The sequence below is a fragment of the Corylus avellana genome, chromosome 9, assembly GCF_965113065.1.
Source record: "Corylus avellana chromosome 9, dhCorAvel1.hap1.2, whole genome shotgun sequence".
NCBI classification, from domain to species: domain Eukaryota; kingdom Viridiplantae; phylum Streptophyta; class Magnoliopsida; order Fagales; family Betulaceae; genus Corylus; species Corylus avellana.
The window spans coordinates 21143238-21155841 of NC_142498.1; the positions used below are offsets into that span (position 1 = coordinate 21143238).

At 36.5% G+C, this 12604-nt stretch overlaps 1 protein-coding gene and 1 long non-coding RNA gene across 3 annotated transcripts; both read right to left on the reverse strand.

Moving 5' to 3' along the window:
• Positions 1–362: 362 nt before the first annotated feature.
• Positions 363–8773, reverse strand: LOC132189373 (Regulator of chromosome condensation (RCC1) family protein). The gene is made up of 16 exons (XM_059604097.2): positions 8228–8773; positions 7980–8041; positions 7817–7884; positions 7020–7141; positions 6304–6409; positions 6126–6177; positions 4722–4839; positions 4564–4594; positions 4442–4465; positions 4213–4337; positions 3195–3276; positions 1959–2081; positions 1818–1871; positions 1664–1733; positions 1260–1293; positions 363–932 (listed from the first exon to the last, which is right to left on the reverse strand). Exons 1-16 carry the CDS (start codon positions 8415–8417, stop codon positions 598–600), a joined length of 1596 nt encoding a protein of 531 aa, XP_059460080.1. The 5' UTR covers positions 8418–8773; the 3' UTR covers positions 363–597.
• A 2845-nt stretch (positions 8774–11618) lies between these two features.
• Positions 11619–12604, reverse strand: LOC132190474 (uncharacterized). Of its 2 annotated transcripts, XR_009441139.2 has the most exons (3): positions 12437–12604; positions 12207–12365; positions 11619–11768 (listed from the first exon to the last, which is right to left on the reverse strand). It is a non-coding gene; the product is annotated as an uncharacterized LOC132190474 (long non-coding RNA). The 2 variants fall into 2 exon arrangements; XR_015909149.1 differs by having other exon boundaries at positions 12207–12604.

Genomic DNA, 12604 nt, shown 5'->3' on the forward strand with positions numbered 1-12604 from the left:
ATAAAATACAACCCAAAAAGAGAATAGAGACTTTATAAAAATAAAAAATTAAAAAAAAAAAAAAAAAAGAATAAAGAAACACGTAACTCGTAGATTGATTCCGTATATATGGGGATGATAATATATGACATTTGTAACCATTGTATTTAAAGGACCGAATTAAACCAGTATTATCATTGTTTAACCCCTTAAATTTTCTCTTTTGTTGATCAGGCAAAATGCTACAAATAGTGATCAAGTATACGGCACCACACATAAGACTTCGCAAATTACACTAAAATCATAAATCAATTTAATAGACTGAGGCAAAAAAATTTCTTTCAAGCCAAATTAGAAGAAAACTTGGTTCATAAAATATGATAGAAGCTGCAACTAACATTTTCTCATTTTAATGAGAACTCCAAAATGAAATGTTAGTACAGTATAACTGTTTCCTATCAATTAAACAAGCACATTTTAGTGGGGCTGAAGAATTAAAAAAGGAAAAAGAATTTAAAACAATTAAAAGAAATGTAAATAAAGTAGCCAATTGATCATAACGTACAACTCTCTATGACGAGAGAACAAAATTTCCACCTTGAACGGGGAGTGTGAAACTTATGACGACTTCCGGGGCCTTCCTCTTTTACCGGTTTTCCCTTGGGAAGGCTGTGAACTTTTATTTGCCGAAGGAGGGCGACCACGCCCACGGGTGGCTTTATTAGCACCCTTACCTTGACCTCTACCAGAAGCATTCCCGCCTCGCTTTTTCTCTTCCGCCTGCCCATTGACCTGTTCTTCACCATTTTCACTGTCATCATCACTATCCTCTTCTTCTGAGTCAGATGAATCTTTTGACTTCTTCCTCTTCTTGGAGTTATTAGAAGCTTTAGCAGCACCCTTTTTAGGAGTTTGCTTGGCAACAGGAGCTTCAATTTCAGGTTCCACACTTCCTGCAAAAAGATCAGTTCTGATTCAGCGACCACTATGGACCCCCGTAGCTTCAATACTATGTTGAAACCTAGTTTTACTAGATGGATCTACAGTCTTTTGACAGCCAAGTTTAGGTCAAGTCAACTCCTCCATGCCTGGCCCCAGAAGCCCAGGCAGAAATCTGGCCCTTAGAAAACCACAAATTATAGCATTACCCGCTTCATCAAAAGGTCTCAGTGAGCCTTGCGCCAACAAATATTACTTCTGCTCAAAGCATGCAACTAACAAGAATTCTTCCAACAATAAATCAGACCAACCATTTACATTACCCTTTAACATTAGCATACCTTCACCAGAAGTTTTGCCATCATATACATCAAGCTGAAAAAAAAATAAAAATAAAAATAAAAGGTCAAAAAGTAAATAACTGCATTACCTGTATTATTGAAAGAATGTAACAAAATGCAGGAGCTAACACAAGGAATATAAAAGTAGATCAATCCCATAACCGAAGAAAAGAAAAAGAGTAATCTTATTTAGTATACTCATATGCAACTAAAATAACGTGACAGTAAAAATCAATCTTTAATTTTTCACTCAAGTTGTATGATAATCATAATAGTCAAAGAGAAATGCTGCCTGCCATTAAACTTTGAACATCATACAGTACTGAAGGAACTAAGGAGCAGCAAGCTGTCACTACAAGTAGATTCCTCAATAAGAGGCTGTGACGACGTTTTTGAATAATCACCTGGTCAAGTCGGTCACCAACATTTGTTCTATCAACAACAACCATGGAATGTCCCATTCCGCATGCAACACTACAGGAAAAAATATCCATCATCACATCCTATAGGTGCAATTAATAAAAACAAAAAGAACAGTAAGAAGAGATAAACACTCACCTGATAACATGCATGCCCTCAAGAATATCTACCTTTTTGGGCATTGCAGAAGATCTAAACAGAAGAAACAAACACTAAAGCAAAACTTAAAGAGACAAAAAGAGGAAACTAAATGTATTATTGATCGTGACAAACACATACTTCTGCCCATTAGGACCAAATCCCAGCTCTCCATATTGAGCGTGGCCCCAACTAATGCAGGAGGAATCAGCACCAACAAAATGGTGCATATTACCTGAATCCATGCAACGTAAATTCCAACCACTGAAAAAGCAGAGAAGGAAAGTTATCTAAACAATTATGCTGAGTAGCACCAAAAATAAAAAGGTTCAACCAAAACCTCTAAAAGTTTCCCTTCATAACTTGAAGGAGTATATCTTTTCAAGACAACAAAAAGGAAACTATATTACTGTACACGGCATTGGCTTCAAACCAGCAATGAAGGCCAGTAGGCAGGGAAACTTGTAAACCTGAAGAGAATACAAAATCCAAACGAGTGGGGATGCAGACAGCCAGGTTGGAGGCCAATTAAATGTTTCCAGCAGAGAGGATAATTAAAAAGAGGAGGGATAGCACTCAGGATTGAGCCAACAACTGATCTCTGATATGCTTCAACAGCTGGTTAGAAGTTTAAGCATCAACAAAGCAAGGTTCATGATAAAGGCAAACCGGTTTCTCAATGAACTCAAAAATAAATAAGTGTTTTCAAGTTAAAAAGTAGATGCTATAACATTCATCCTATTAACAACGTACTCTTGGTTCTGCATCACAGCCTAGTCCATTGTGCATGATTCACAATAAGGTAAAGTAAGTGATTGACTTGACTAAAGTCATTGGATCAAATCTTACAAACAAAAAATAAGTCCAAATCTAAATCCCAAAATTCAAAAGACAACACCCAAGAGTCTTGGTGGTAAAGCCTCATTGGTATGGTACTACAAGCCTCAGTTTGAAATCACTTTCTCACTGATGGTGATAGTGATAGGAATATCATGGGATAAAGAGAAGTTACAGCAGAGCACCTAACCATCCAACTGCAGAGACTACTAGCAAAAGTGTGATGACCAGAACAAGATAGAAGAAACCAGAACCAAGATCAATACGCCTGCAGGACTCAATCAAATATAGCGAAATCACTGAGCAGAGAAGGGACAATTAAGAAAAGGATGGAAGAATGAGATTCATTGATGAACACAAGAAGAAAAACGGGTAACAAGTGCCAACATCATCAAGCGAGATAAAAAGGCATAATCTTACCAAGAAAAGAAGCAAACTAAGCATAACACTTTTAGGAGAATAATAGACAGGAAAAGACAGCATGAATGACACACGAAAATACTTTCCAATGAACCAAAAAGAAACAAGTAACTGCTGGACCTTAAATCCATGAGAGGCTTAGGATACATCCAGTCATCACCGGCGCTCTTTATTTTGCCCCACATATAGAGCTGCCCTCCACCTGGAAAATGGATCAACTTTAAAACAAACCAAAAACCAATTTGTTGAAGGAATAAGTTGTAACTAAAACACAAATGTGAAATTAGGGACCATTAAGGTTTTTTTTTTTTTGCATAGTAAGTAGTCTTATAGATGTACAATCCAATCCTGGAGCCCCTCACCAATCCTAAAGTAGGATCCCAACTTTAACAATCTTAGGTAACTGCTGATGACACAGTTAAAACAAGGCCACGTGGGTGTTGCATTGCTTTCAATAAACTGGCAATTTAGTCTTGATAACTCAGTAAGGTGCCCAAGTTGCAAGGTTAGTCGCATCCTTTCTGTATTTTCTAAAACCCTCAATTAAGTGAATAAAGCCAAGTGGTTGCTACAAGAGCTGAACTGACATCTTAGTCGTCTTTTTTCTTTTTCTTTTGGGGTGGGGGGAAGGGGTGTCTGGGGCAGTTGGAATAAAAGAAAACAAGAACGAATAAATTGAATACCATATAACATCTTAGATTCAAAATGTAGCTAGCCAAATTAAAGCTAAGTCAATTGCCTTCTAATGGATATGATGCGACCCAGCATTACCATGACTTATGCTTGATTAGAAATTCATTCTTGACTCCATAACAATTTTCCTTTTCAATATTTTCTTTGGAAGAGACTGACCACAATGCTTAGCTCTCTGCCAAACAAAAACAAATCAGAGAAGGTGTGGGTGTGGGTGTGGGGTAAGTGGGCTACCAACACAGCTCTTAAGCATATATTTGAATCTTGCCACAGCCCACCCAAGTCTTAATCATATATTATTTAATAATATGCATGCACTGGATGATTGTCTACACAATTTGCTTGTTCATTCATGCACTTATATGCTAAGAACGATCTAGGTTTAAAACAGGGTATGGTGTGTGTGCATAATGATATCTCAACTTTAAGCTAAGTTCACAAATACCTGCAGTGCAAGCAGAGTTAAGAGAACCAGCTGAAATCACTGCATTTGGAGGTACAACATTGTGCTTTTGAAAGATATCAACACGGCGAGGGGCCCACTCATCCTTCTGCTCCCTATGTCCGAGCCTACAAATCAGAATTCAAGGAGTTACATGCACAAGAAAAAGGGCACTATGCAGGAACAAAAAAGTTGGAAAATCTATTCACTAGCTGAAACAGTAAGAACCAACCTTCCATAACCGCCAAAGCCCCACCTAATTATTTTCCACACAAATAGTCAATAACTGTAGATGAAATGCCAAGTCAATAGGAGGAAAGAGAAGGTTAATAAGTACACTGAATAGGCACTTACGTGTAAACATAACCATTTGAATCCACTGCCACTGTATGACAAAAACCAAAAAAGTACATAAAATAAATATAAATACAATTGCAAGTATGTTGAAGAGGAGGAAAACAAGAGGGGGGCAAATAGAGAGAGAGAGAGAGAGAGCAGATGCTATTAACAACCAGTATGGTTCAGCCCACATGCAACTTTGACAATGGTTTCCCCAGCAAGAGAAGCTATTGCTCTAGGGCGTGGTTGCGCTTCATAGGCAAGCTTCACTGAGCTGTCTTTAGTGTTATACTGCAGGCACATCCAAGATTATGTGAAGCTTCATACCAAACTAAGTCTCACTTGTGCAAGTGTGAATAAATCATGCATCCTTCTGTTTCTGTATGTGACTATAAATGTATAACAATTTTATCCAGGGTAGTGACTGGAGCGGACTACATGATGCAAAATCAAAGCGACTTTCTACAAAATAGCAGTGATTTAATGCTAGGACCACACAGCAGCTTAGACTGCCTTAATAACTGTGTTGGGCATTAGGAGATTTCAGAACATTCTCTAACTTCACCAAATATGTGGGATACTTTTGTAAGACAAATTCTACTTATCAAAAAAAACTTTTGTAAGACAAATTCTATTAAGGCTAGCTGCTGAGTCAACAGCTTGATCATCATCACTCGGTCTTAAGTACTTCACTTCAAAGCAACCACCTTCAATTTTCAATATGTAGGACTTTTTCTTTTAATCATCTTGAAGGGGATATTTTGAAAGATAAGATTGCAACTGCTAAGTACTTGTCTCTATAGGTTGTTGATTCACAAGACCCTTAGATCAAGAGGAAAGATGCTTCTTGTTCTAAGTGAGGTAAAATGGAGTAAGAAAACAGTCCTGTTATTTTCCTCTTTGTAAGCCTATTTCCCAAGTCCAAATCCTATTGCTAGCCCACCATAAGTATTTCCATAATTCGTTTTTTTTACTTCCATTAAAAAGCCATCGTCTTGCATCAACTTCACAGATGTCCCTTACTCTCAGTATCAGAGCTTCTAACATCATGGGAGATCCTATAGGACATGATTGATACTTTTGGAGGGAATTAAAAAGAAGTATCTCACACAATTTCCAAGAATATTTGATTAACTGGTTACATTTATGTAAGTGACTATAAAAAGGGGTCCGGAAAACGCAAAGTGGAAGAAAAATACAAAAGAATTGTCTAGCACGCAAACACACCAATGATTTAAAACCGTTAAAAACCATCTCGAGATTTTAAATGCAAAATCAGTATATTTACAATTTCAATACTGAAACTGGGATTGATGCCATCCACTACTTACTACCATTTAAGTTTTAGTGGTACTCAATGGTACTACGCACACATGATAGAAATATTAACCCAAATATATTGCCTCTATATAGAAAGTTGACAAAACATATATAGAAGCACAGGGACCATAATTTGAAGATAATTGTCATCAGCATACCATAACCATGACACGAGTAAAACTGTATCAAGTTATCTAAAGATCAAGGGAGAAAAATAAGGAAAAATAAGAAATAATCAGACTAACATAGGAACATACCTCATTGTCTGTTCCATGCCCAAGTTGTCCATATTGTGGAAGACCTGCAGTACTAGAAACCAACAAACAGTCTGCAAATCAGCAAGTAATCTGCCTAAATTTGCGAACCAAAAAGCCAGATGAAAAATTGGCTGAACAACCAAGAAAACAAAAACCCAAAAGTGTCCACAAACCATACAGTATAGTAGCTCCTTCAACAGAAGATAACCACACAGTGAATTCAGCTCCACAAGCAATATTTTTAACTTCAGACACAAGACAGCGGATAGGAGATGACTCGATTTCTACAAACAATAAAGCAACAATATAAAACAGCTGGTTGTCAGTTACTAAAGGATGTTTTCATAGACACATAGAAACAAATTAAGAACATTAACAAGGCTAAATGTTTCCCCACAAGCAATAAATACTCGCAACTACTATGAGCATTATAACTGAAATCACATGATAATTGTTTACTAGTAAAGCTGTGTACAGAAATTAGATCCAGATATGAACCTAACCAAGTTAATGAATTAAGTGATCTGCATTCAACAGTATTTTCAAGAGCAAACTTGATAAAAGCACATCACACATCTCTGAATCACGATGTAGCTTTCGTAGAAATCACAAAATGCTACACATAGAATGAGTAAGTCATTAATTCTTCATAATAATTCCAAAAATGTCCTTAAATATCCACTTCAACATGAAATCAGATAGATTTGCCAACTGCAAGAGAAACTCGGGGCTATTGATGCACCATACCCAATATGAAGTAAGATTTTTAACTAATGAATGCAAAAATAGCAAAGCAGATCCCAAAGTGATCACCCTAGCAAACCAAATTGCCATCAGATTTGCATTGGAAGCTTGTAGAAATTTCATTGAATCAAATTTATAAAATGAACCTACCATTTCGTGCTGAGCCTGAACCCAACTGTCCATGTTTGTTCCAGCCAAAGGCGAGGGAAGTTCCTTCTGAAGTAACCACTACTGTATGACTCCTCCCTGCTCCAGCTCTCACAACTTTGTACCTTCAAAGCAGCCATAACAACTCGAATGACAAAATTAATAAATAAATAAGTAGTGACTCAAAATTTTTATGAAGACATTTAACTCCATAATTTAAAATGGGTCACAAAAAGCACAAAACCATGCAATTAGCACGCTATAATATGAGCATATATAATTCTCTAACAGAACCATCATCATAACCATCACTCACAAGTTAAGCAATTGCTACAAAACTCCCTAAGTAATCAAGGCTATGAGAAATCCATTGTCTTTCCATTATTCATTAGACTATCAAATTTTTCCACTATCTTAACAAGTCAAAGCTTTGATAAGCAAGTGTGCATACAAAGTCTGACGCCTTTAGGTACTTAGTTTAGTTCCATCCCTCAATTGTTTTTCATAACTTCCTTTGAATTCTTATTCTTCGAGCCCTATTTCATATCAGATATTTCAATTCTTAACCACTTCATACAGTCATCAAATTACAGTTTCACACATTTTAAACTCCAGAAGTCAAATTCGGGCCAGCACTTATACAAAACACCCTCCAGCTCAAGGGAAGCCTTCAAACCAAGAGGATGCCTAAAATCACAACATGCGGAATAGACACAGTAAAACAGCCTCTTGGGACAGTAGCCACCCCAAAAAAATTAGGAACACACACTGTACAAATGAAGTCGATCCCGGCAACTTACTTTAAAAGTTCAGAAACCACAGTCGGCCTATCCCGCTGAATTGTATCTCCGTGGCCAAGTTGTCCCTTCTGCACACCAATGCTTCATGACTTAACAACAAAAAGAACAGCAAGAAATAAACTACACACTTCCAGAAAATTTAAGTTTTAAGTCTCATTCATGCCTCATTGCGCCCCCACGTGTAGCAACGCCCTTCAACATCCAACGCCACGCAATGACACGATGCTACATTTAAAGCAACAAAATAACGTATAACATTCAGAACCCACTTCGTAATTATGCAAGAAAACCAAAAATGCCAAGACTAATCGGCCAAAATGAATGTTATTCTACTTCAAGAAACCGAGAAATTCTACTAAATACGAGAGCTCAAGCCTAAGCGAAACCAACTCAACGGACAGCGAAACTTACCGCAACCCGAAGCGACGAATCGGATGTCAACGCCGACGAGTGGGCGAAGCCGAGTCGGCGAGACCAGGTTGCCCTCGAGACCCTTGCGCCTACCAACCGTGTCCCAAGACGTGGCACCGCAGAACAAGAGTTCTCCCCCCCTCTCCTCCTCCACCCCATCAACCTTCTTCTCCGCTTCCACCGCCGACATTCCCAACGGTCAAAAAGTTTTTGCAACGAAAAAAAGAGAGAGAGAGAGAAATGGAACACAAACCCAGCGGTATCCCGAAATGGGAGATCTAACGGTTAGTTTTTTAAAAGAAGAATAAGAGGAACGGACGGCTGGGATGATGTTGGGAATGGCGGGAAACGGGTGGATAACGGCTAGTTGAAGAGATCGGAGGTTGTGGGAGGATTAGGGTTTTATGCCTCGCAGACGAAGAGGACGAAGGAAGCGAAAACCCTAAATTTGGAATGGAAGTAGAAATAAACAGAAGAATAAGAAAAGGGATCGTTTGGGTTTTCCGAGAATAGGGGCCTCAATTAATAATGCCAAACAAATCGTGGAGAGAGAGAAAGAGAAAGATTTTGTTTTGCTTTGTTTTGTTTTAGGATATATATATATATATATATATATTTTTAACCTTTTTCACTTTTCTTTTCTTTTGTAGTCCTTGCCTTGGATTTTCCTTTTTTCTTTTTTTTCCGTGAGTCTGTCTTGTCCGTCCTCGTCGGACTTTCGCAGATAGCGGATTCGGGTAAAGCTTTTGACTCAGCTCACAAATAAATCAGTGGGGATGGATTTGAATTAAAATAAATAATGTATAAAATTTAAATATAACGGCTCCATTTCTTAAAATAAAAGGCATTAACATACATTTTAAATACAAATTACTCCTACAAATATAAAAATTACATCAAAACACTTTTTTCAAATTAAAAAAAAAAAAAAAAACCACAGCTTTTTCTTTCTATCTTTCTTTTTTCTATTTTTCCATGATTAGAAAAAAAAAATGTCTCTCTAATGCAAAAATATTAGCATTATTTGTTAAATTTTATCACTTTTACTATATGTTTTTAAATAACAACATTAATAAACAATTTAAAATATAATTTATATTAACATCATAATACTTTTTAAAAAAAAATTAACAAATGGAGCTCATGTTCCACTAAAATGTTTTCCGTTAGCATTCTAAATAAGGCTAGCTATCTCTTTTTTCTGAACATTAAATGATAGAAGTCAATGGCCGGAGAGTATCACTCTCTATTATTCATGTCCCTTTTTCTTTTGGTAAGGTAAGAAAATAAATAAAACATTTAAAGACCAATGAATATCTGACATTTGGATGTTCTCATTGGCAGACAAAAAAAAAAGACCAAAAATTATTGAACACAATTATCTAGAGGAGTTACTTAGGATAAAGTTCAACCGACACATTTGCTTCTTAAAGCAATGTTATATACTAAATTCATCTTGCGTGCTTAACTGCTTATCAACCTTAAATCAACCCTTAATTTTTTTTTTTTAAAAGAAAATATTGGTTGCCATATAATAACTCAAAAAATGGAGCATAAAACTCCATCAACCCTTATTTAATGGATACTGCGCATTAACCCAGTGAGATATGATGATGAGGAGACTATCAAGTTAGGTGGAGTATAGAAACATTATTGCTAGACGTGTGAGTTTCATTTGTTCGATTCAAGAGATAAATATATATATTGTTGATCTTGCTTTCAACAACCATTTGGTTTTCACGAGGAATAAAGTATTGTTGGCAGCCGGCAGGGTTGATATAGGGTTTTATACATAAATATGGAATCAATAGAACCAAAGAAGTTGGGTGAAGCTTAAACTCCATCAATAATGGCCATGTCAAATATAGAGGAGTAAAGAGCTGAATCGAATCAATCCAAGTTTACTACTTTTTTTCTTTTAAGAGAATTTTGAAAACAATAATGGGTAGATGGAAGTATGGAACCAGAAAGTTTGATTAGGGGCCAAGGTATTTGAAGAGAAGGGACGGAACCAAAAAGTTTGATTAGGGGCCAAGCTATATGAAGAGAAGGGAAAGTAGAGGAGAGGGAGAGTGGGTTACGAGTGGGCCAAAAAATATGTTGGGCAGGGGAGGGGCCAATGGGCTTTAAATAATTTATTTATTTATTATTATTTTTTTTTTTTACTACCTAAAATATTTTTCTAAGGAATTTGGGGTGGAGCCATTGCCTACTCCAGTCCCCCCTAATTCCGTCACTAGGTATATAGACAAAGTTTTCATCCAAATTAAATTACAATAATTTTACTTGATTCAATCTATTAACAACAATTCGGTAATTGATTAGAGTTAACACCAACTTTGAATAAGGGACTTCATATATTCAACTACCGCATAATCATATATATCTTAGAAAAAATATGATTTCAAACAATATTGTATATGATTATGCTACTTTATATAAACATATCATAAAAACTCAATACGTAACACAGCTACAAGGTGGTCGCATCACCCCCTTAGCTCATTAGGAGTCCAATACGAGGAGATCTAGGGGTGATGCAACTACATCTGTGATTTTGTCATGGTAGTCGGCCATTCTGTAGGGTGGTTTGCCACCAAAGTTTTTTTTTTTTTTTTTTATATTATTATTTTATTATCTATATATCTTTAATATTTTAGTAATTCTGGTACAATTTTAATAAGAGCAAATGTGTTGTTACCAAACTAAGGAATATGAATAGTTATTTCATTGCACATTTTTCATTCTTAATAATAACTATTCATTTTTGTAATAAATTAATAGCCATTATGTGCACTAAATGATACCTAGTTTGAAGATAAAATTATGCATGCATGCACGCCTCTTTACTCGTCGACACCTTTTAAATAGAAAAAAAAAAATACAACAACTCAAACTTGGAGTAGAACTTCTTATTGACCCCTACCTAGAGACAACTCTTGTTCAGCTTGGAGATAATTCCTTGGTGACTTGGAGTTTGACTCTTACTCAAACAAGTGCACCGAAGTGCTACAACACACACCGACTCTAACAATAATCTAATCGAGAAATGATTCACGTCAATATTTTTTCATGTTTAATATTTATTTACTCCTTAAGCATCCCTTCTTATTGCTTGATCACAAACTTTACATATCATCTTCAGCCATCCTCAGAATCACTTCTTAGGTGTATATAAACCTTAGTCTCTTCATATTCCTTTAAACTGTTTTAGGGATTCACATGACAGTCATTCTTTTAGTTCTTATCGCAAGAGATTGGGATCTTTTTTTATATATAAGAAATATATGAATTTTGGACACTAGAGAATGCAATCAAGATGATCCAAATAAGAGACCTAAATCTTTTAGATGAACATAAACTTAAGCAACAGATACAAACTTCTTGGATGAACATAAACAAAAGGATGAGAATAGAGAAAGCAAAATAGAGATGGTCTTGTTTAATTATCACATTCTCACTAGCTTGGCATTCCTCAACAAGCCTTCAGAAACCAATTAGATTCCAACTTGAATCACTTTACCATCATTTGGTTGATGTTCTGCGCATACCAACAAGGAAAGGGGATCAAGATCAAAAGGCATCATAGGACCAATGCATGTCAGAATTGCTAAACACCTGGACAGTTTAAATACCAAATGATTCTTATAAAGAAATATTGTACAATTTTTTGTTCAACACAGCATCAAATGAAAAAAATTTGGTAAAATTTGGTTTTAGTAAAAATAATTCATTAGACTAGGAATTGTCAATTCATATGGATTTGTAAAAAGCTTAGTTCATTTGACAATTTTTTTTTTTTTTTACGAATTATAGCGAGTATATATAAGCTTATTTGTTAGTTTTGTAGGTAGGTATATATATATTATACATTTAAAATGGGTCTAGATTCAAATTCTAAATAAATCCAAACAAACCGATCAAAGATATCATTCGGTGAGTATCTGAGCTACTTTGAAGATTGTAATTTGTATCTGACCTTTCAGAGGTTGAAGACCCAAACGCCCAAAACCCCAATTTATGGAGGAAGAAGAACAGAGAGGGAGAGTGAATGATCAGCATTCAAGACCCGTCGTTCTGAGTCGGTGTGGTGCTCGTGGAGTAGGAACGCCGAAGACGCACAGAGCGGTGGAGCCGTCTGAGAGAGAGAAAGCAATGGTGGAGAGAGAGAGAGAGAGAGAGAGAGAGAGAGAAAGAGAGAGGCGTTACCAGTGGAGGAGAGAGGGAGCACCACCGGTGGAGGATATCTGCGTTCCTTATGAGCCCGAGTAGTGGCGGAACGGAAGCTAGAACGCCCAATGCCGGTGGAGGAGAGTGGCGCCAAATCCAGAGCAGTGGCGGCGCCGGTGGATAACTGAGAGAGAGAAAAAGGGAACG